Below are 25,252 nucleotides of genomic sequence, written 5' to 3'. Positions count from 1 at the left end.
GTACAAGAATATAACTACTATAATACTGCCCTCTATGTACAAGAATACAACTACTATAATACTGCCCCTATGTACAAGAATATAACTACTATAATACTGCCCCCTATGTACAAGAATATAACTACTATAATACTGCCCCCTATGTACAAGAATATAACTACTATAATACTGCTCCCTATGTACAAGAATATAACTACTATAATACTGCTCCTATGTATAAGAATATAACTACTATAATACTGCCCCCTATGTACAAGAATATAACTACTATAATACTGCTCCTATGTATAAGAATATAACTACTATAATACTGCCCCCTATGTACAAGAATATAACTACTATAATACTGCCCCCTATGTACAGGAATATAACTACTATAATACTGCCCCCTATGTACAGGGATATAACTACTATAATACTGCCCCCTATGTACAAGAATATAACTTCTATAATACAGCTTCCTATGTAGAAGAATATAACTTCTATAATACTGCCCCCTATGTGCAAGAATATAACTACTATAATACTGCCCCCTATGTACAAGAATATAACTACTATAATACTGCCCCCTATGTACAAGAATATAACTACTATAATACTGCCCTCTATGTACAAGAATATAACTACTATAATACTGCCCCTATGTACAAGAATATAACTACTATAATACTGCCCCCTATGTACAAGAATATAACTACTATAATACTGCCCCCTATGTACAAGAATATAACTACTATAATACTGCTCCCTATGTACAAGAATATAACTACTATAATACTGCTCCTATGTATAAGAATATAACTACTATAATACTGCCCCCTATGTACAAGAATATAACTACTATAATACTGCTCCTATGTATAAGAATATAACTACTATAATACTGCCCCCTATGTACAAGAATATAACTGCTATAATACTGCCCCCTATGTACAGGAATGTAAATAATATAATGTACAATCAGCACATTACAGAGTAATAATAGTAGAACACTTCCTCTGCTATAAGATAAGTTATGAATAGACGTTCCTCTGTGTGAATGGATGTGTATGTGATGTGCAGTCGGCTGTAGTAAGGAGGATAAGCTTCCTGTGAGGGATTATGTGCGGTAAATCCAACAAGGTTTTTTTTCTTGTGTGTTTTTTATAATTGGGCTTCTATGATGAGCAGACGGATGACACCCACCAGAGCCCCCCCATCCCTCACATTACATGGCAGCCGGTCAGAGCTAATTGGCATCAGGCGGCACAAGGGTTAACGTTGCATGTCACCATGGATTGGGGGGGGTTGTTTTTAAAAAAAAAATCTTAAGGAATTGATAGATGTGATTGTATGGATGCGGGGTGTAAGAGGATTGTTAGGGATGCATGGTGGATCCGCTAATGAGAGTTCTGCCAAGTACTGAGTCTGTTCTGTAGACTGAAAAACACAAGCTCCTCGCCCATCTGTCTAACAGAGCGCCGCTACAACACAAGCAACACCGAGCGCTCTGATCTCACCAGCCCGACGCATAACGGGGACAGTCACATATCAAGGGTGACGGTACAGAACACCCAGAACCTGGCACCAGAGGAGTCCAAAAGCCTCTGCCCTGCAGTGAGGCACCAGTATAGAAATATAGTGATCATTATTTTATTTAGTTCCACCCCTAATGTGGTCAGTATTTTTAAGTCCCACCCCTGTTGTAATCAGTGGTCAGTATTTTTAAGTCCCACCCCTGTTGTAATCAGTGGGCAGTATTTTTGTGTCCCGCCCGTATTGTGACCAGTATTTTTGTGTACCGCCCCTATTGTGACCAGTATCTTTGTGTACCGCCCCTATTGTGACCAGTATCTTTGTGTCCCGCCCCTATTGTGACCAGTATCTTTGCATCCCGCCCCTATTGTGACCAGTATCTTTGTGTCCCGCCACTATCGTGACCAGTATCTTTGTGTCCCGCCCCTATTGTGACCAGTATCTTTGCATCCCGCCCCTATTGTGACCAGTATCTTTGTGTCCCGCCCCTATTGTGACCAGTATCTTTGTGTCCCGTCCCTATTGTGACCAGTATTTTTGCGTCCCGTCCCTATTGTGACCAGTATTTTTGTGTCCCGCCCCTATTGTGACCAGTATTTTTGGGTCCCGCCCCTATTGTGACCAGTATCTTTGTGCCCTGCCCCTATTGTGACCAGTATCTTTGTGTCCCGCCCCTATTGTGACCAGTATCTTTGTGTCCCGTCCCTATTGTGACCAGTATCTTTGTGTCCCGCCCCTGTTGCTGTTGGTATTTTTGAGTTGTGCTACTATTGTGTTGGGTACTTTGTAATCCCGCCCCTATTGTGACCAGTCCTACCCTATTGTGGTCACTATTTTTGTGTCCTGCTTCCATTGCGTTTGGTATTTATGAGCCCCAACCCCTATTATTATCTATATTTGAGTCCCACCCCCTATTGTGACCAGTATTTTTGAGTTCCGTCCCTATGGCTGTTGGTATTTTTGATTCCTGCTCTTATTGTGGTCAGTATTTTTGAATTATATTAGAGGCTATCCTCAATATAGCAGGAGGTCTCCAAGTAAATGTATGGTGACGCCCCCTGTGTGACCACTGGTCATCACCTCTAAGGGTGCCCCGTCCGTCAGACTCATAGATATGAAGGGTTGTGTGATTGCACTTTAGCACGACACCTCTGCTCATACAGAAAACTTTGGGGCATCCGCTTTTATCAGACACCTGTTGGAAAACCCCTTTAAGGGTGGAACAACCTCCCCATCTCCAGAATGTTCCATCGCGTGCGGTTCACACTTTACCAGCACAGACCATACATTATTAATAGTCAGAGTAATGGAAGTGTCTTCCTTCAGGCCACATCCCTGCAGCACTGGAAATAGAGCGTCAGCTCTTCAGACCAGAGGTCATTGGTGCAGTATCCAGGTAGTGAGAGAACGGCTGGGGGCCGTACAGATAGACACTTCTCTCCCTGCCCACAAAGTCTGGAAGGAACAATTGTTTACAGAGTCAATATATACCCAGGAAGGAGGCGGCGACCACGTGACCGAGTGTGACGGCCAAAGATGACAGATGGAGGAAAAAAATTACGGACTTTGTATATTATTATATAGTTGTGTAAAGTATATGACTAAATACTAAAAAATACTAAAAAAAAAAAACCAAATCGACCTTTCTTCAGCAAAGCAACCACAAATGTCGGCAAACGATTGGCTAAGGAATCATCCACAGTGTTATGCAAGGCAAAGGGTTAAGGCCGTAGATCTTTTTTGGCACAAGGCATAATTTTTTTTTTTTTTTAAATGACCATGATAAAAAATAAATCCAGGCATTAAGTAGTTACATCTCCCAAATCCCGCGGTCTAAAGAGCTTCCTGCTGCGACACTTAACCCTGCGCGGAAGTGACCCCAAGCTTAGAGGTGACAGGTACAATGTGATTCCGTGTTACACGCCTGACCGAGCCTCCATTGTCCTGATCCTCTGCCTAATCCCAGGGCGTGGACCCAGGGACGACGTGGTCAGCTCGGCTATTCACAGTGGAGGTCATGTCTACACAGCACTGAATACAGAATGCAGGTCACATCGAGAATGAGTCATGTCACCCATAATGCACCCAGGGCCTGAAGAGTAGAGACTCCAAAACCGGGACCTTATACTATGTAGACCACAGCAAAAATCTAAAAATGTACCACTTGCTCTATGAACCAAAAAACAGGCCCTCTTGTAGGTTCTCCAATCATTTTGACACCTGTGCAAAAGTTCATGGGTCAACCCGTACACCGAATGGCAAGTCGGAAGCCGGTAGTTCTTCTACATAAATTGTAGAAACCAAAGCCAAAAACTATGGCTGAAATTTCCACCACCGTCCCCATTGTGTTAAATGGTCCAAACCTGGGTTCTAAAGATGGTTCAGTACAACAAATTTCGATTTGGATTATAAACCCAATCTCAATATTCAGTGGGACCATTCGAGAAGAAAGAGAATTCCAAAAATGGTCAATGGCTGATAATCAAAAAAATTTCAGATAATCCAGGTCCATCAAGGGAGGTTGGGCCCAAAGAATATCGCTATGTGGTGTGAATGGATAAAGCCATCTATGGCGTCTTATTTGACCCAGTGACTGAGGTGGGCTGAACACCATAACCCAGTCTATATTTAAAGCTCTGGTAAATCGGAGTTGGTGGCAAAGCCATAAGGGTCCAATGCCATGTCACCCAACTTGACATAGTCACAAGTCCATGAGAAAGAAGACATGACCCCTTAGGGATGTTTCCTCCTCATTTTGGCCCCTATGGAAAGTCCACTGAAGGGTAACCATGGGTCAAAACCAAGATTAGACATCAAGATGGACCTGGAACTCTAGACATGTTTATAGTTGACATGTCAATCTACTTCCTTATAGTCCTGAAAGATCCTTAATTGGGCCCTAGTGATGGCTTAGGTCAAAAACTTTACACTTGGATCCCAAAACCAACTCCTGGCCAGTGGAACCATTCATGAAGACAAATTAGTCCAACGTTGTCAACTCACAACTGAAACCCCAAAAAGATCTGATGATCTCAAACTCCCTCCGGCCAGGTTGGCGCCTGTTGAGGTCCCACTTCTCTAGATAGGGACGAAGCAACTTAAAGACCAAAGAGAATGTTTTTGAATCAGGTTAACGAAAATATTCCAAAAAGGTTTCAGTTGGAACTTTCCAAGACCTTCAGTTTTTTTTAGATCAAGTGTCTGATGTGGGTCATAGGACTCCCCAACTCCGACACGGAATCTAAGACGAAGAGGCTCAAGAGGAAACTTAAAAAATATCAACGGAAGCCGTGAATTTGGAATGATGAAGGGCGAGTCCAGCAGCCTGGAAGATTGCACAGGAGAATGTTCAATAATTCATCACTTCAACATTAACCCCTACACATCCAGGAATGAAGGTGACCTGCACCACTTACATTGGCCTAAGCACCCAGCAGGGAAGGGGTTATGGAATCTTTTGCACCGTTGCAAGCCAGCCGTCCACATGGCAACCCGCAGACGCTTCGTGACCGCAGCTCGGCCCGACGGTGAACTCGAGCTCACATCCTGGTACATGATTTTTTAAACAGGTTCTCGTAAGAGCGTCGGAGGGGATTTTAGCGCACACAGCAGTATCGCCATATGTTCCTGATGTGATCAGTGGAGACGAACATTACACTGACACACGTCTCCTACACCGCCGGGGGGCGAGAAACACAGCGAGGACCGAGACTAATGGATGTGAAGAGCCACTCGCTTCTTAAATCGCTTTCCCGCAACCTCGTCATGTTCTGACCCGGCTGCTTGTACAAGAAATCGCCCATGTGACAATAATAGGATGACATGAAATGGAAGACGTTTGTGAATTTTTGGGGGAACAATTTTTTGTTTCTGTTAGCGAATACAAACATAATAAACCGGCACGGAGTTCCAAAGACAATTTTTGTTTTTGTCAAAAATAAATATAAAAAAGTTACAAAAAGAGTCATATACAATAATATCCATCGCTACAGCAAAAATCACTCTTGGGCTCGTTGTGTATATAATATAAAAGGGTCTAAAAATTATTTTTTAATTTGTTTTCAAAAATTTTCCAAAAATTTGGGTAAAAGTAACATCACCTCACCTTAGGTAGAGAGCAATAATATAAGATTTTTTTTTACATATACATACAATTTTGGAAGTAAGAGGCATAATTATAGGGGGTCCACACCCTGACCTGGAACCTAGACCTCTGGTTTTCCGGGCCCCTGTTACAGTTTTGGTACTGTAGTCTGGGGGCTTCATGTTACTCATATGGGTAAGGTCTGTTTTCAATCCAACAATGTAAGGAACTCGTCTCCCCCTCCTCTATTTTCCTGCTGATTAACAGATTTGTTAGAGGAGGATTTGCAGGAGCCAATTAAGATGGATTCAAAAACATCCCAAATTATAATTAAAAGAGGATTAGGATCTGGTGACTCCATATGATTGAAGGAAGAACATGGAGCTTTATGAAAGACAAGAACAAAACATATAGCTACTAAAAAAGTATAAGCCGTTTACACAAAAATCTAAAAAACATAAAAAGTGCCCGGCTTAGACCAAAGGTGTCCCTATGACCCCATAGGGAACAAACAGAATTAATACAAGTATTCAGCCTAAAAATCTGCCTCAATGTGGCCTGAGCCACCTGAGCCTTTATTTTCCCACAAAATTTTTGCAAAATTTTTAGGTCTGAAAATTTGTGTCCAATCTAAAAATTTCCCCAAATTTTACTGGTAAAATAAAGGCTTAACGTTACCTACAAGGCCACATGGAGACACATTTGTTGTAAGCCCCAGTAGACTGACCTTGAGGGAGTTTTTGGATCTCTGAGACGGTGAGTTGAGATCTTCATGGACGCGGTCCAGTAGCCACAGAAGAAATTCCAGGGCATCGTGCTGAGAATTCCCTCGAAACTGGGAGCCGTACTTGGCCACGACATTCTGAATAAGAGAAGAGAAGTCACCGATTAGGGGAACACGAAAACTACAGCGGGTCAATCAGATACCTGTATCTAAAATTCATTGCCGATGGTGTCCATGTTCTATGTTGGTCTTGTTGCCCACATGGCAGCCTCCCATCAAAGCCGGTATCACATGGTGACCATATGCCCCCTCATTATATGGAAGGGGTTACCCTGTGCAGGTGCAATAAGTATTCTTATATACAGTTAGGAGGCATCCCATATGATATTGGGGTGTGTAATACTGTAGGGGCCCCATTATATGCCCCTGTGTCTTAAGGTAGTCGTAGTCAGCTCTATACAATGTATCTCTCCCTATGTTATTCCTGGTACACACATGGTATCAGTAGATGTGACCCCCTGACCCCCCTCTCTATGCCCCTGTGTTGTATGGTAGTCGTAGTCATCTCTATACAATGTATCACTCCCTATGTTATTCCTGGTACACACATAGTATCAGTAGATGTGACCCCCCCCCCCCTCTCTATGCCCCTGTGTTGTATGGTAGTCGTAGTCATCTCTATACAATGTATCTCTCCCTATGTTATTCCTGGTACACACATAGTATCAGTAGATGCGACCCCCTCTCTATGCCCCTGTGTTGTACGGTAGTCGTAGTCAGCTCTATACAATGTATCTCTCCCTATGTTATTCCTAGTACACACATAGTATCAGTAGATGTCACCCCCCCCCCTCTTTATGCCCCTGTGTTGTACGGTAGTCGTAGTCATCTCTATACAATGTATCCCTCCCTATGTTATTCCTGGTACACACATGGTATCAGTAGATGTGACCCCCTGACCCCCCTCTCTATGCCCCTGTGTTGTATGGTAGTCGTAGTCAGCTCTATACAATGTATCTCTCCCTATGTTATTCCTGGTACACACATAGTATCAGTAGATGTGACCCCCCCTCTCTATGCCCCTGTGTTGTACGGTAGTCGTAGTCAGCTCTATACAATGTATCTATCCCTATGTTATTCCTGGTACACACATAGTATCAGTAGATGTGACCCCCCCCCTCTCTATGCCCCTGTGTTGTACGGTAGTCGTAGTCATCTCTATACAATGTATCTCTCCCTATGTTATTCCTGGTACACACATAGTATCAGTAGATGTGACCCCCCCTCTCTATGCCCCTGTGTTGTAGGTAGTCGTAGTCAGCTCTATACAATGTATCTCTCCCCATGTTATTCCTGGTACACACATAGTATCAGTAGATGTGACCCCCCCCCCCCCCTCTCTATGCCCCAGTGTTGTAGGTAGTCGTAGTCAGCTCCATACAATGTATCTCTCCCTATGTTATTCCTGGTACACACATAGTATCAGTAGATGCGACCCCCCTCTCTATGCCCCTGTGTTGTATGGTAGTCGTAGTCAGCTCTATACAATGTATCTCTCCCCATGTTATTCCTGGTACACACATAGTATCAGTAGATGTGACCCCCCCTCTCTATGCCCCTGTGTTGTACGGTAGTCGTAGTCAGCTCTATACAATGTATCTCTCCCTGTGTTATTCCTGGTACACACATAGTATCAGTAGATGTGACCCCCCCTCTCTATGCCCCTGTGTTGTACGGTAGTCGTAGTCAGCTCTATACAATGTATCTCTCCCTGTGTTATTCCTGGTACACACATAGTATCAGTAGATGTGACCCCCCCCCCCCTCTCTATGCCCCTGTGTTGTACGGTAGTCGTAGTCAGCTCTATACAATGTATCTCTCCCTGTGTTATTCCTGGTACACACATGGTATCAGTAGATGTGACCCCCCTCTCTATGCCCCTGTGTTGTACGGTAGTCGTAGTCAGCTCTATACAATGTATCTCTCCCTGTGTTATTCCTGGTACACACATAGTATCAGTAGATGTGACCCCCCCCCCCTCTCTATGCCCCTGTGTTGTACGGTAGTCGTAGTCAGCTCCATACAATGTATCTCTCCCTATGTTATTCCTGGTACACACATAGTATCAGTAGATGTGACCCCCCCCCTCTCTATGCCCCTGTGTTGTACGGTAGTCGTAGTCAGCTCCATACAATGTATCTCTCCCTGTGTTATTCCTGGTACACACATAGTATCAGTAGATGTGACCCCACCCGCTCTATGCCCCTGTGTTGTATGGTAGTCGTAGTCAGCTCTATACAATGTATCTCTCCCCATGTTATTCCTGGTACACACATAGTATCAGTAGATGTGACCCCCCCCTCTCTATGCCCCTGTGTTGTACGGTAGTCGTAGTCAGCTCTATACAATGTATCCCTCCCCATGTTATTCCTGGTACACACATAGTATCAGTAGATGTGACCCCCCTCTCTATGCCCCTGTGTTGTACGGTAGTCGTAGTCAGCTCTATACAATGTATCTCTCCCTATGTTATTCCTGGTACACACATAGTATCAGTAGATGTGACCCCCCCCCCCTCTCTATGCCCCTGTGTTGTACGGTAGTCGTAGTCAGCTCTATACAATGTATCTCTCCCTATGTTATTCCTGGTACACACATAGTATCAGTAGATGTGCCCCCCCCCCTCTCTATGCCCCTGTGTCTTAAGGTAGTCGTAGTCAGCTCTATACAATGTATCTCTCCCTATGTTATTCCTGGTACACACATAGTATCAGTAGATGTGACCCCCCCCTCTCTATGCCCCTGTGTTGTAGGTAGTCGTAGTCAGCTCTATACAATGTATCTCTCCCTATGTTATTCCTGGTACACACATAGTATCAGTAGATGTGACCCCCCCCCCCCTCTCTATGCCCCTGTGTTGTACGGTAGTCGTAGTCAGCTCTATACAATGTATCTCTCCCTGTGTTATTCCTGGTACACACATAGTATCAGTAGATGTGACCTCCCCTCTCTATGCCCCTGTGTTGTACGGTAGTCGTAGTCAGCTCTATACAATGTATCTCTCCCTGTGTTATTCCTGGTACACACATAGTATCAGTAGATGTGACCCCCCCCCCCCTCTCTATGCCCCTGTGTTGTACGGTAGTCGTAGTCAGCTCTATACAATGTATCTCTCCCTGTGTTATTCCTGGTACACACATAGTATCAGTAGATGTGACCCCCCCCCCCTCTCTATGCCCCTGTGTTGTACGGTAGTCGTAGTCAGCTCCATACAATGTATCTCTCCCTATGTTATTCCTGGTACACACATAGTATCAGTAGATGTGACCCCCCCCCTCTCTATGCCCCTGTGTTGTACGGTAGTCGTAGTCAGCTCCATACAATGTATCTCTCCCTGTGTTATTCCTGGTACACACATAGTATCAGTAGATGTGACCCCACCCGCTCTATGCCCCTGTGTTGTATGGTAGTCGTAGTCAGCTCTATACAATGTATCTCTCCCCATGTTATTCCTGGTACACACATAGTATCAGTAGATGTGACCCCCCCCTCTCTATGCCCCTGTGTTGTACGGTAGTCGTAGTCAGCTCTATACAATGTATCTCTCCCCATGTTATTCCTGGTACACACATAGTATCAGTAGATGTGACCCCCCCTCTCTATGCCCCTGTGTTGCACGGTAGTCGTAGTCAGCTCTATACAATGTATCTCTCCCTATGTTATTCCTGGTACACACATAGTATCAGTAGATGTGACCCCCCTCTCTATGCCCCTGTGTTGTACGGTAGTCGTAGTCAGCTCTATACAATGTATCTCTCCCTATGTTATTCCTGGTACACACATAGTATCAGTAGATGTGACCCCCCCCCCCCTCTCTATGCCCCTGTGTTGTACGGTAGTCGTAGTCAGCTCTATACAATGTATCTCTCCCTATGTTATTCCTGGTACACACATAGTATCAGTAGATGTGCCCCCCCCCTCTCTATGCCCCTGTGTCTTAAGGTAGTCGTAGTCAGCTCTATACAATGTATCTCTCCCTATGTTATTCCTGGTACACACATAGTATCAGTAGATGTGACCCCCCCCCTCTCTATGCCCCTGTGTTGTAGGTAGTCGTAGTCAGCTCTATACAATGTATCTCTCCCTATGTTATTCCTGGTACACACATAGTATCAGTAGATGTGACCCCCCCCCCCTCTCTATGCCCCTGTGTTGTACGGTAGTCGTAGTCAGCTCTATACAATGTATCTCTCCCTGTGTTATTCCTGGTACACACATAGTATCAGTAGATGTGACCCCCCTCTCTATGCTCCTGTGTTGTACGGTAGTCGTAGTCAGCTCTATACAATGTATCTCTCCCTATGTTATTCCTGGTACACACATAGTATCAGTAGATGTGACCCCCCCCCCCCCTCTCTATGCCCCTGTGTCTTAAGGTAGTCGTAGTCAGCTCTATACAATGTATCTCTCCCTATGTTATTCCTGGTACACACATAGTATCAGTAGATGCGACCCCCCCTCTCTATTCCCCTGTGTTGTACGGTAGTCGTAGTCAGCTCTATACAATGTATCTCTCCCTGTGTTATTCCTGGTACACACATAGTATCAGTAGATGTGACCCCCCTCTCTATGCCCCTGTGTTGTACGGTAGTCGTAGTCAGCTCTATACAATGTATCTCTCCCTATGTTATTCCTGGTGCACACATAGTATCAGTAGATGTGACCCCCCCCCCCCTCTCTATGCCCCTGTGTTGTACGGTAGTCGTAGTCATCTCTATACAATGTATCTCTCCCTGTGTTATTCCTGGTACACACATAGTATCAGTAGATGTGACCCCCCCCCCCCTCTCTATGCCCCTGTGTTGTACGGTAGTCGTAGTCATCTCTATACAATGTATCTCTCCCTGTGTTATTCCTGGTACACACATAGTATCAGTAGATGTGACCCCCCCTCTCTATGCCCCTGTGTTGTACGGTAGTCGTAGTCATCTCTATACAATGTATCTCTCCCTATGTTATTCCTGGTACACACATAGTATCAGTAGATGTGACCCTCCCTCTATGCCCCTGTGTTGTACGGTAGTCGTAGTCAGCTCTATACAATGTATCTATCCCTATGTTATTCCTGGTACACACATAGTATCAGTAGATGCGACCCCCCCTCTCTATGCCCCTGTGTTGTACGGTAGTCGTAGTCAGCTCTATACAATGTATCTCTCCCTGTGTTATTCCTGGTACACACATAGTATCAGTAGATGTGACCCCCCTCTCTATGCCCCTGTGTTGTACGGTAGTCGTAGTCAGCTCTATACAATGTATCTCTCCCTGTGTTATTCCTGGTACACACATAGTATCAGTAGATGTGACCCCCCCCCCCCTCTCTATGCCCCTGTGTTGTACGGTAGTCGTAGTCAGCTCTATACAATGTATCTCTCCCTATGTTATTCCTGGTACACACATAGTATCAGTAGATGTGACCCCCCCCCCCCTCTCTATGCCCCTGTGTTGTACGGTAGTCGTAGTCAGCTCTATACAATGTATCTCTCCCTATGTTATTCCTGGTACACACATAGTATCAGTAGATGCGACCCCCCCTCTCTATGCCCCTGTGTTGTACGGTAGTCGTAGTCAGCTCTATACAATGTATCTCTCCCTATGTTATTCCTGGTGCACACATAGTATCAGTAGATGTGACCCCCCCCCTCTCTATGCCCCTGTGTTGTACGGTAGTCGTAGTCAGCTCTATACAATGTATCTCTCCCTATGTTATTCCTGGTACACACATAGTATCAGTAGATGTGACCCCCCCCCTCTCTATGCCCCTGTGTTGTACGGTAGTCGTAGTCAGCTCTATACAATGTATCTCTCCCTATGTTATTCCTGGTACACACATAGTATCAGTAGATGTGACCCTCCCTCTATGCCCCTGTGTTGTACGGTAGTCGTAGTCATCTCTATACAATGTATCTATCCCTATGTTATTCCTGGTACACACATAGTATCAGTAGATGTGACCCCCCCCCCCCTCTCTATGCCCCTGTGTTGTACGGTAGTCGTAGTCAGCTCTATACAATGTATCTCTCCCTATGTTATTCCTGGTACACACATAGTATCAGTAGATGTGACCCTCCCTCTATGCCCCTGTGTTGTACGGTAGTCGTAGTCATCTCTATACAATGTATCTATCCCTATGTTATTCCTGGTACACACATAGTATCAGTAGATGTGACCCCCCCTCTATGCTCCTGTGTTGTACGGTAGTCGTAGTCAGCTCTATACAATGTATCTCTCCCTGTGTTATTCCTGGTACACACATAGTATCAGTAGATGTGACCCCCCTCTCTATGCCCCTGTGTTGTACGGTAGTCGTAGTCAGCTCTATACAATGTATCTCTCCCTATGTTATTCCTGGTACACACATAGTATCAGTAGATGTGACCCCCCCCCCCTCTCTATGCCCCTGTGTTGTACGGTAGTCGTAGTCAGCTCTATACAATGTATCTCTCCCTGTGTTATTCCTGGTACACACATAGTATCAGTAGATGTGCCCCCCCCCCCTCTCTATGCCCCTGTGTTGTACGGTAGTCGTAGTCAGCTCTATACAATGTATCTCTCCCTATGTTATTCCTGGTACACACATAGTATCAGTAGATGTGACCCCCCCTCTCTATGCCCCTGTGTTGCACGGTAGTCGTAGTCAGCTCTATACAATGTATCTCTCCCTGTGTTATTCCTGGTACACACATAGTATCAGTAGATGTGGGAACATTCTTAGGCGGATCACATGCCATTGTTCACATTCCTGTCTCGGTAGAACCGGTCTGTGACATACCTGGACTCTTACCGCACCTGCTGGGAGGCCACTGCCTGACTGCACTACTACTACAACATCCTGGCCCTCCATTGTGCTGCTCCACCCCCTCCACACCAGGCATTGAGGATGTATAGTCCCTGCAGTGCTAGGGGTTAAGATGCTACAATGACAGGTCACTAGAGGACAGCAGGGAAGGTAAATATAGACCGAGGCCACATCCCCCGACTCATCCCCCAGGCACGTCACCACTTACCTGCAGACACAGCTACACGGGGGACAGTGTATCTAAGCCTGATCATACTAGTGCCTGGATCACGTGGCATATCGTCTGTTGAGATGATGTATCTAAGCATATAAATTGTGGTACAGTCTACTAAACCTATGTATCTAAGCACACACAATGCTATAATATCCAGTATACCAGGCATGTGTTACATTGTCTACTAAGGTGTGAATCTAAGCCTATTATATGTGATACAGATGTGTATCTAACCTGATGAGCCACAGTATCTAAGCTTACCATGTGTGATACTGCCTGCTGAGCCACAGTATCTAAGCCTACCATGTGTGATACTGCCTGCTGAGCCACTGTATCTAAGCCTACTATGTGTGATACTGCCTCCTGAGCCACTGTATCTAAGCCTACTATGTGTGATACAGCCTGCTGAGCCACAGTATCTAAGCCTTCCATGTGTGATACAGCCTGCTGAGCCACAGTATCTAAGCCTTCCATGTGTGATACAGCCTGCTGAGCCACAGTATCTAAGCCTTTCATGTGTGATACAGCCTGCTCAGCCACAGTATCTAAGCCTTCCATGTGTGATACAGCCTGTTGAGCCACAGTATCTAAGCCTTCCATGTGTGATACAGCCTGCTGAGTTGAGTGGGTAGTGACGGACAGATATGGCTCCTGTAGAGGTCTATAAGGGTGACCCCTGACCCGTCATTTCCTCCAGACACCCAGTATCCACCAGTACAGAGTCACCCTCCTGGTTAGACCAGTTCATTGCTCTCAGCCGCAACATTACCCGCAGGTCCCTTCTCTGGTGGAGGAGGAGACTATAATTTGGCAATCAGTCCAAGAGGACTAAAGTACCACAGACCAGTCCTGATCATTCACACTGAGGCATTGTATCCTGGAACCTGTTTATCAGCTCTTCACTGCACAGAACATTAACCCCTGCACTGCTGCTCTATAGAAATATACCCAGGTTATACCAGCTGTACCTATATCATTATATACAGGAGATCCCCAGGTTATACCGGCTGTACATATATCATTATATACAGGAGATCCCCAGGTTATACCGGCTGTACATATATCATTATATACAGGAGATCCTCAGGTTATACCGGCTGTACATATATCATTATATACAGGAGATCCCCAGGTTATACCGGCTGTACATATATCATTATATACAGGAGATCCCCAGGTTATACCGGCTGTACATATATCATTATATACAGGAGATCCCCAGGTTATACCGACTGTACATATATCATTACATACAGGAGATGCCCAGGTTATACCGGCTGTACATATATCATTATATACAGGAGATCCCCAGGTTATACCGGCTGTACATATATCATTATATACAGGAGATCCCCAGGTTATACCGGCTGTACATATATCATTATATACAGGAGATCCCCAGGTTATACCGGCTGTACATATATCATTATATACAGGAGATCCCCAGGTTATACCGGCTGTACATATATCATTATATACAGGAGATCCCCAGGTTATACCGGCTGTACATATATCATTATATACAGGAGATGCCCAGGTTATACCGGCTGTACATATATCATTATATACAGGAGATCCCCAGGTTATACCGGCTGTACATATATAATTATATACAGGAGATCCCCAGGTTATACCGGCTGTACATATATCATTATATACAGGAGATGCCCAGGTTATACCGGCTGTACATATATCATTATATACAGGAGATCCCCAGGTTATACCGGCTGTACAAATATCATTATATACAGGAGATGCCCAGGTTATACCGGCTGTACATATATCATTATATACAGGAGATCCCCAGGTTATACCGGCTGTACATATATCATTATATACAGGAGATCCCCAGGTTATACCGGCTGTACATATATCATTATATACAGGAGATCCCCCGGTTATACCGGCTGTACATATATCATTATATACAGAAGATCCCCAGGTTATACCGGCTGTACATATATCATTATATACAGAAGATCCCCAGGTTATACCGGCTGTACATATATCATTATATACAGTAGATCCCCAGGTAATACCGGCTGTACATATATCATTATATACAGGAGATCCCCAGGTTATAGCGGCTGTACATATATCATTATATACAGGAGATCCCCAGGTTATACCAGCTGTACATATATCATTATATACAGGAGATCCCCAGGTTATACCAGCTGTACATATATCATTATATACAGGAGATCCCCAGGTTATAGCGGCTGTACATATATCATTATATACAGGAGATCCCCAGGTTATACCAGCTGTACATATATCATTATATACAGGAGATCCCCAGGTTATAGCGGCTGTACATATATCATTATATACAGGAGATCCCCAGGTTATAGCGGCTGTACATATATCATTATATACAGGAGATCACCAGGTTATACCGGCTGTACATATATCATTATATACAGGAGATCCCCAGGTTATACCGGCTGTACATATATCATTATATACAGGAGATCCCCAGGTTATACCGGCTGTACATATATCATTATATACAGGGGATCCCCAGGTTATACCGGCTGTACATATATCATTATATACAGGAGATCCCCAGGTTATACCAGCTGTACATATATCATTATATACAGGAGATCCCCAGGTTATACCGGCTGTACATATATCATTATATACAGGAGATCCCCAGGTTATACCAGCTGTACATATATCATTATACACAGGAGATCCCCAGGTTATACCAGCTGTACATATATCATTATATACAGGAGATCCCCAGGTTATACGGGCTGTACATATATCATTATATACAGGAGATCCCCAGGTTATACCAGCGGTACATATATCATTATATACAGGAGATCCCCAGGTTATACCAGCGGTACATATATCATTATATACAGGAGATCCCCAGGTTATACCAGCTGTACATATATCATTATATACAGGAGATCCCCAGGTTATACCAGCTGTACATATATCATTATATACAGGAGATCCCCAGGTTATACCGGCTGTACATATATCATTATATACAGGAGATCCCCAGGTTATACCGGCTGTACATATATCATTATATACAGGAGCTCCCCAGGTTATAGCGGCTGTACATATATCATTATATACAGGAGATCCCCAGGTTATACCAGCTGCACATATATCATTATATACAGGAGATCCCCAGGTTATACCAGCGGTACATATATCATTGTATACAGGAGATCCCCAGGTTATACCAGCTGCACATATATCATTATATACAGGAGATCCCCAGGTTATACCGGCTGTACATATATCATTATATACAGGAGATCCCCAGGTTATACCAGCTGCACATATATCATTATATACAGGAGATCCCCAGGTTATTCCGGCTGTACATATATCATTATATACAGGAGATCCCCAGGTTATACCGGCTGTACATATATCATTATATACAGGAGCTCCCCAGGTTATAGCGGCTGTACATATATCATTATATACAGGAGATCCCCAGGTTATACCAGCTGCACATATATCATTATATACAGGAGATCCCCAGGTTATACCAGCGGTACATATATCATTGTATACAGGAGATCCCCAGGTTATACCAGCTGCACATATATCATTATATACAGGAGATCCCCAGGTTATACCGGCTGTACATATATCATTATATACAGGAGATCCCCAGGTTATACCAGCTGCACATATATCATTATATACAGGAGATCCCCAGGTTATTCCGGCTGTACATATATCATTATATACAGGAGATCCCCAGGTTATACCGGCTGTACATATATCATTATATACAGGAGATCCCCAGGTTATACCGGCTGTACATATATCATTATATACAGGAGATCCCCAGGTTATACCAGCTGCACATATATCATTATATACAGGAGATCCCCAGGTTATACCGGCTGTACATATATCATTATATACAGGAGATCCCCAGGTTATACCGGCTGTACATATATCATTATATACAGGAGATCCCCAGGTTATACCGGCTGTACATATATCATTATATACAGGAGATCCCCAGGTTATACCAGCTGTACATATATCATTATATACAGGAGATCCCCAGGTTATACCGGCTGTACATATATCATTATATACAGGAGATCCCCAGGTTATACCGGCTGTACATATATCACTATATACAGGAGATGTCCAGGTTATACCGGCTGTACATATATCATTATATACAGGAGATCCCCAGGTTATACCGGCTGTACATATATCATTATATACAGGAGATCCCCAGGTTATACCAGCTGTACATATATCATTATATACAGGAGATCCCCAGGTTATACCGGCTGTACATATATCATTATATACAGGAGATCCCCAGGTTATACCAGCGGTACATATATCATTGTATACAGGAGATCCCCAGGTTATACCAGCTGTACATATATCATTATATACAGGAGATCCCCAGGTTATACCGGCTGTACATATATCATTATATACAGGAGATCCCCAGGTTATACCGGCTGTACATATATCACTATATACAGGAGATGTCCAGGTTATACCGGCTGTACATATATCATTATATACAGGAGATCCCCAGGTTATACCGGCTGTACATATATCATTATATACAGGAGATCCCCAGGTTATACCAGCTGTACATATATCATTATATACAGGAGATCCCCAGGTTATACCGGCTGTACATATATCATTATATACAGGAGATCCCCAGGTTATACCAGCGGTACATATATCATTGTATACAGGAGATCCCCAGGTTATACCGGCATCTGGTATCTGGTATGTGAACACTTTTCTATCTACTACAAGCTGTTGGTGACAGGTCAGAGGTGACAGAGATTTGGTAAATTCCGCTCATATCTAACATTTCCTAATACAAATGTGTATTTAATCCTTCAGATACTTCTGATTATTAATATTTATGTATTTTGCCCATTTTAAGTGGAATTTCTCTACTTCATGACCTCTTTGTAGATTGTCAGGTGGGATGTGACCACAGGACGAGATGTGTCGTCTCCATTCCCTGCCTCAGGGGTGAGCGAGGGGCCAAAACACTCCAATCCCATGACGCAGGAGCAGAGCCCCAGCACCAACCTCATCCTCCAGTCCCACACATTCCAGAGCCGTGTGTCAGGTCCAACCAGAACCCGGAGCGTCTACACAGACAGCAAGGAGCAAAGATCCAAAGATGTCACAGTACAGGGGATAATATGCACAGTGATGTCACAGTACAGGGATAATATACACAGTGATGTCACAGTACAGGGATAATACACACAGTGATGTCACAGTACAGGGATAATACACACAGTGATGTCACAGTACAAGGATAATATACACAGTGATGTCACAGTACAGAGACAATACACACAGTGATGTCACAGTACAGGGATAATACACACAGTGATGTCACAGTACAGGGATAACACACACAGTGATGTCACAGTACATGGATAACACACACAGTGATGTCACACTACAGGGATAACACACACAGTGATGTCACAGTACAGGCATAATACACACAGTGATGTCACAGTACAGGATAATACACACAGTGATGTCACAGTACAGGGATAATACACACAGTGATGTCACAGTACAGGGATAACACACACAGTGATGTCACAGTACAGGCATAACACACACAGTGATGTCACAGTACAGAGATAATACACACAGTGATGTCACAGTACAGGGATAATACACACAGTGATGTCACAGTACAGAGATAATACACACAGCGATGTCACAGTACAGGGATAAACACACAGTGATGTCACAGTACAGGATAATACACACAGTGATGTCACAGTATATGGATGCTGTTACTTTATATAGTAAGCTGGGTGCTGGTACTATCACTGTGTATCTCCATCTACGTACTGTATATATCTAGTTAGCTTGTTTCTGGTACTGTATCTATGAAGTTAGATAAAATACCAGAACCAAACTTTTTAGCAAGTTTGACATGAAGGCCCAAAATATTCATACAGCCCCGGGGCCCTGACCCCCCCGTTAGTGTGAGTTGATATATTTCTATCCTATGACACGACTTTTCATAGAACTTTTTGTATCAGTGTATTATCCATAGAATCCTCAGTCCCTACTCCTTCCCCAGTCTGGAGCCCGGCACTAATCCCCCGTCTCCTGGAGACTGCTCAGAGGTTACTATGAGAGCCATCGAAAGAAGCCGCCACGGGGATCGGCAGGATGTCTGCAATGCGGTCGGACCAGTTTGTGAGTGTAACTGAGGCCTCGTACTAAGAGTCCAAATATTTATCCAGGGAGAAGAAGAGAAGAAGACAACAGGAAGCAGCGTCCGGAGACACAACTACATGTCTCCTATTCACACAGTGCGCAAAACACCTCAGCGCATAAGGCAAAGGGTCACATCTGCCCACCCGTCCAAGCTGAAGCATTCACAGTCATTTGTGCACCTTCATGCAACATTGTATCTAAATGTTACTTCATCCTAATGGGGGGCAGTTACATAAAACTGATCGGGAAGGGATAAAATGATGAATCCCGAAAATTAAGGTTACATTCCATAGAGGAAGCGTTAATGTAACGATAAGCGGATCTGAGATGTCAAAGTTGCACAGTGCGAAGTCCGGTGGTAATAATGGAAGAGGTAGCAGTGGTAGTTGAGGCAGGGGTAGTTGTAATAGTATTGGTGGTAGCAGTAATGGTAGTGTAAGAGGTAGTAGTGGTGGTAGAAGTAGTTTTATTAGTGGGGACAGTAATAGTAGTGCTGTTAGTAGTTTTAATAGTAGTAGTAGTGGTAGTTGTTCAAGTGGTGGCAGTAGGGGTAGTAGAATAGGTGGTAGTAGTAGTAGTGGTATAGTGATGGTAGTAGTAGTAGTTGTAGTAGTAGTAGTGGTAGTGGTGCTAGTACTCTAAGTAGTGTTAGTACAAGAGGTAGTAGTAGTAGTAGTTTTAGTAGTGGTGGTGTGGCAGTATTGGTAGTAGAATAGGTAGTAGTGGTATAGTGATGGTAGTGGTAGTAGTTGTAGTAGTTTTAAAAGCATTAGTAGTAGAGGTAGTAGTAGTGCTGATGGCAGTTTTAGTAGCGGTGGCAGTATAGGTAGTAGTGGTAGTTGAGGTAGTGGTAGTTGTGATGGTAGTGGTAGTAGTTGTAGTAGTACTAGTAGTGGTGCTAGTGGTGATAGTGTTAATAGTAGTAATGATCCTGTACCAGCAGAGATACATTAGTCCCATCATCTTTATAAAATGTCAGATGAACATCAAGACTAAGGACCAGACGGAGAAGACAATATGGGTTTTGGTACCATGGGCAGTTCTTGTGACCCCCTGCTCCACGTACAAAGTGTTTGAGATGAGACGTCAGCGTTCCCCTGCCCAGCTGTGAGGCCACATTGTGTGGGTGACATTGCACTGGGTATTGATTATAGTAATAGAAGAAATAATCATCATAATACTACGGGATAGCAATATCTACAGCTTTACTCCAACCCTGCAGACACCTGGCACTGACATGATGATATACAGTTCTGGCACAGACTGTGAATAGAGTCCATTATCATAAGCCTTATAGTCCAGGGTGCAAGTAGAAGGGTTTGGGGTTCTGCTCCACCGATCATGGCCTCATCTCCACGTTTTATGGGGCGTAGCCCTCCCTGTTATGGGGAGCACCTCCACCTTGTACTCTTATGGGGCTGCCATCCTGTTATGGGGCTCTGCTTCTCCTATGATGGGGCCCTGCTCCTCCCTGCTATGGGGCCCTGCTCCTCCCTGCTATGGAGCTCTGCTTCCCAGGCTATGGACGCCCTGCTTCTGCTGTTATGGGTCCCTGCTTCTGCTGTTATGGGTCCCTGCTCCTCCTGCTATGGGTCCCTGCTTCTGCTGTTATGGGTCCCTGCTCCTCCTGCTATGGGTCCCTGCTCCTCCCTGCTATGGGCCCTGCTCCTCCTGTTATAGGATGCTGCTCCTATTATGGGGCTCTGCTTCTCCTGTTATGGGGTTCCCCTTATTGTTATAGGGCTCTGCTTCTCCCACTATGGGGGTCACTCCTCTTGTAATGGGCCTCACCGCCCCATGGACACAATAGAGATCAAAATATTATAAGCTCTCAGTGTCCAGGTGAATATGGTCTTAGTAGAGTTTACATCCACTTACGGGACCCCCTCTCTACATCTAATAACATCCACTTGGGGGTCCTATACAGTGACCCCCATATATGTGATGTCTCCATTACCCTGTAATACATGATCCTACAAGCTGTGGCCCGTGTCATAGACTTTGTATGAGCTTCTCCTCAGTCATACAATATGGAGGGTCTTGGGACCCCCCCCGGGTTAGTGATTGTGGTGGTCCTATCGATTCATAGGGTAATTCCTAGTCTCAGCACTGAGACTCTTCTCCAGCAGTGCAGGGGTTAAGCGCACCCGTGGGGGGGCCGCCACACATTGTCACGTCTCTGGCGTCTGATACGAGGATCCTCTCAGGGGACGGAGGCTTTTAATTTAATTGTTCGCAGCATTTTAGCAATTGGATAATTCCTCTGCTTTGACTTTAAGCCGACACCTGAGATCAGTCACCTTGGCGCTCGCTATACGGGGGGTCAGAGGGGGCGTATGGTGACCTCCCCGGGTCCTGGTACCCCCCAGGCAGAGTGATACATGAGGAGCAGGGACCCTACAGCTCGGCTACTATCCCGGTCTAGGGGTGTGTTCACACACGGCAGATTTGCTAGGACTCTCATTCATTGCAGGAATCCACGTGTTTCCTCCAGGACATGAGCGGAGCTGTCACTCGCTGACGTTCCTGCCCAATGTGTCAGGAAATCTACCCCCCAGACCTGTAATCAAGGTCCGATAACATCTCCCTCCCCGGGTCACGTGACCAAAACTAGATGAAACAAACTTCATTTAATGAGGCGTTAATTACCTAATAGAACAAGAGCGTCTCTGTCCTGTCAGCGATGTTGTGATAATCAGTCAGCGATGACATCATCGCGGTGGAGATAATAAGTAAACCTTATTGCAGATAATTAACCGGTGAGTAACGAGCAGACGGTAAACAAGGATCCAGCACTGGAAGAGAAGGGGTTAACACAACCAGAACTCACCTTGAATTCAGCAGAAAGTTGAGGGGTGTATTCTAAGGTCCATAGACCCCTGACCAGGCAGGCTAACCTCTCGGTGACCTCCCCCTTTCCGGGCAGTGGGGTCTCCTCTGTGGACTCCTTCTGGAGACCCTCTCGCCCCTTGGTCCTCTTGAGCTCCGCTCTAAACTGCTCCATCCCCAGGTACTCGGCCAGGAGGTCCGTGTTACTCAGGCATTGGACCACGGCGTTCATGAAGCAGGTGTTCCCGTGGTTCTTCAGCCCTTGGACCCCAGGAACCTTCTCGTCTGAGCTGAGGGAAGTCCTCTCCTGAGCCTTGGCCACCACCTGAGCTTTACCCAGGTTATTGTTGCTGTCACCTCCTTGGACAACTCTATAATCCTCATGGGAAGACCCTTTGCCTTCTCCAGGGTGGGATTTCTGCTTGAAGCCCCCATCGTCGTCTTCCGTGTACAAGTTGTTCCTCTCCACGTCGACCAGGTGGGACAAATTGCTCAAAGTTTTGAGGATCCTGTTGACGACAGACCGGAGGGACTTGCTCCTGAAGAGCTTCTTGGAGCTCTTGTCTTTGGGCGCCTTGGGTGGCTCCTCCATGACTTCTGTACCTGGAGCCTTGGAGACTCTGATCTACCTGGGAGGCTAAGTGCAGGTGGAGCAGGAAGGAGGAAGCAGGACTTCAGGAGGCTGAGATAACAATCCTTACAGCAAGCCCCCCATGAGTGGTGTGAGCGCACACCTGGCCCCCCGCAGAGGTAGACACCTGCCACCTGTCCGGGAAGACCTGGGATCCATTCTCCCTGGGAGCTGAGAAGTGTCAGGTCTCCAGGCGCTGAGGATCTGCTGCCCAGGCTCTGCTCCACCTCCACTCCAGGAATATTATTAGCTGCTGAGCTTCACTCCTCCAAGGCAAGCAATGGGAGGCAGCAGCCAGGAGGGGGGAGCCTCTAGTGGTGACTACTAGGTATGACACAATCCACACTCACAGGATGAGCCTCCTGTCATCTGCCTGATAATCTATAGACAAGAGACATGGACAGGACAAGCCCCGGAGCTGACACCGCACATAAAAAACAGATAATGTACAGCACATAATATACAGCACATAATATACAGCACATAATACACAGATAATGTACAGCACATAATATACAGCACATAATATACAGCACATAATACACAGATAATGTACAGCACATAATATACAGCACATAATATACAGCACATAATACACAGAACATAATATACAAATAATACACAAAACATAATACACACATAATATACAGATAATGTACAGCACATAATACACAGAACATAATATACAGATAATATACAGCACATAATATACACATAATACACAGCACATAATATACAGCACATAATATACACATAATACACAGCACATAATATACAGATAATATACAGCACATAATATACACATAATACACAGCACATAATACACAGCACATAATATACACATAATACACAGCACATAATATACAGCACATAATATACACATAATATACAGCACATAATATACACATAATATATCCGCAGGAAAGTTAAAAAGTTACAAATATTATAATCATGTGTGATACAGTCTGCTGAGCTGTGTATCTAATCCTATCCTGTGTGATACTGACTGCTGAGCTGTGTATCTAATCCTATCCTGTGTGATACAGTCTGCTGAGCTGTGTATCTAATCCTCTCCTGAGTGATACTGTCTGCTGAGCTGTGTATCTAATCCTCTCCTGAGTGATACTGACTGCTGAGCTGTGTATCTAATCCTATGATGTGTGATACTGTCTGCTGAGCTGTGTATCTAATCCTATCCTGTGTGATACTGTCTGCTGAGCTGTGTATCTAATCCTGTCCTGTGTGATACTGACTGCTGAGCTGTGTATCTAATCCTATCCTGTGTGATACAGTCTGCTGAGCTGTGTATCTAATCCTCTTCTGAGTGATACTGACTGCTGAGCTGTGTATCTAATCCCATCATGTGTGATACAGGCTGCTGATCTGTGTATCTAATCCTATCCTGTGTGATATAGTCTGCTGAGCTGTGTATCTAATCCTGTCCTGTGTGATACTGACTGCTGAGCTGTGTATCTAATCATCTCCTGAGTGCTACTGACTGCTGAGCTGTGTATCTAATCCTATAATGTGTGATAGTGCTGAGCTGTGTATCTAATCCTATCCTGTGTGATACAGTCTGCTGAGCTGTGTATCTAATCCTATCCTGTGTGATACAGTCTGCTGAGCTGTGTACCTAATCCTCTCCTGAGTGATACTGACTGCTGAGCTGTGTATCTAACCCCATCATGTGTGATACTGGCTGCTGATCTGTGTATCTAATCCTATCCTGTGTGATACTCTGCTGAGCTGTGTATCTAATCCTATCCTGTGTGATACTGTCTGCTGGGCTGTGTATCTAATCCTATCCTGTGTGATACAGTCTGCTGAGCTGTGTATCTAATCCTCTCCTGAGTGATACTGTCTGCTGAGCTGTGTATCTAATCCTCTCCTGAGTGATACTGACTGCTGAGCTGTGTATCTAATCCTATGATGTGTGATACTGTCTGCTGAGCTGTGTATCTAATCCTATCCTGTGTGATACTGTCTGCTGAGCTGTGTATCTAATCCTGTCCTGTGTGATACTGACTGCTGAGCTGTGTATCTAATCCTATCCTGTGTGATACAGTCTGCTGAGCTGTGTATCTAATCCTCTTCTGAGTGATACTGACTGCTGAGCTGTGTATCTAATCCCATCATGTGTGATACAGGCTGCTGATCTG

The 25,252-nt window shown here is 44.6% G+C and overlaps 1 protein-coding gene across 1 annotated transcript in view; it reads right to left on the bottom strand.

The window, feature by feature from the left end:
• The window catches only part of USP43 (ubiquitin specific peptidase 43), a 35,948-nt gene extending 12,578 nt beyond the window's left edge, over positions 1 to 23,370 (bottom strand). Inside the window, exons 1-2 of the mRNA XM_072112634.1 lie at positions 22,464 to 23,370; positions 6,327 to 6,461 (exon numbers count right to left, since the gene is read on the bottom strand). Coding sequence (XP_071968735.1) covers positions 6,327 to 6,461; positions 22,464 to 23,054 — 726 coding nt within the window. The 5' untranslated portion in view covers positions 23,055 to 23,370. The remainder of the gene's footprint in view (positions 1 to 6,326; positions 6,462 to 22,463) is intronic.
• Between the last annotated feature and the right edge of the window lie 1,882 nt (positions 23,371 to 25,252).

Source organism: Engystomops pustulosus, chromosome 6 (assembly GCF_040894005.1).
Source record: "Engystomops pustulosus chromosome 6, aEngPut4.maternal, whole genome shotgun sequence".
NCBI lineage: Eukaryota > Metazoa > Chordata > Amphibia > Anura > Leptodactylidae > Engystomops > Engystomops pustulosus.
This window is presented reverse-complemented; position numbering and strand designations above follow the sequence as displayed.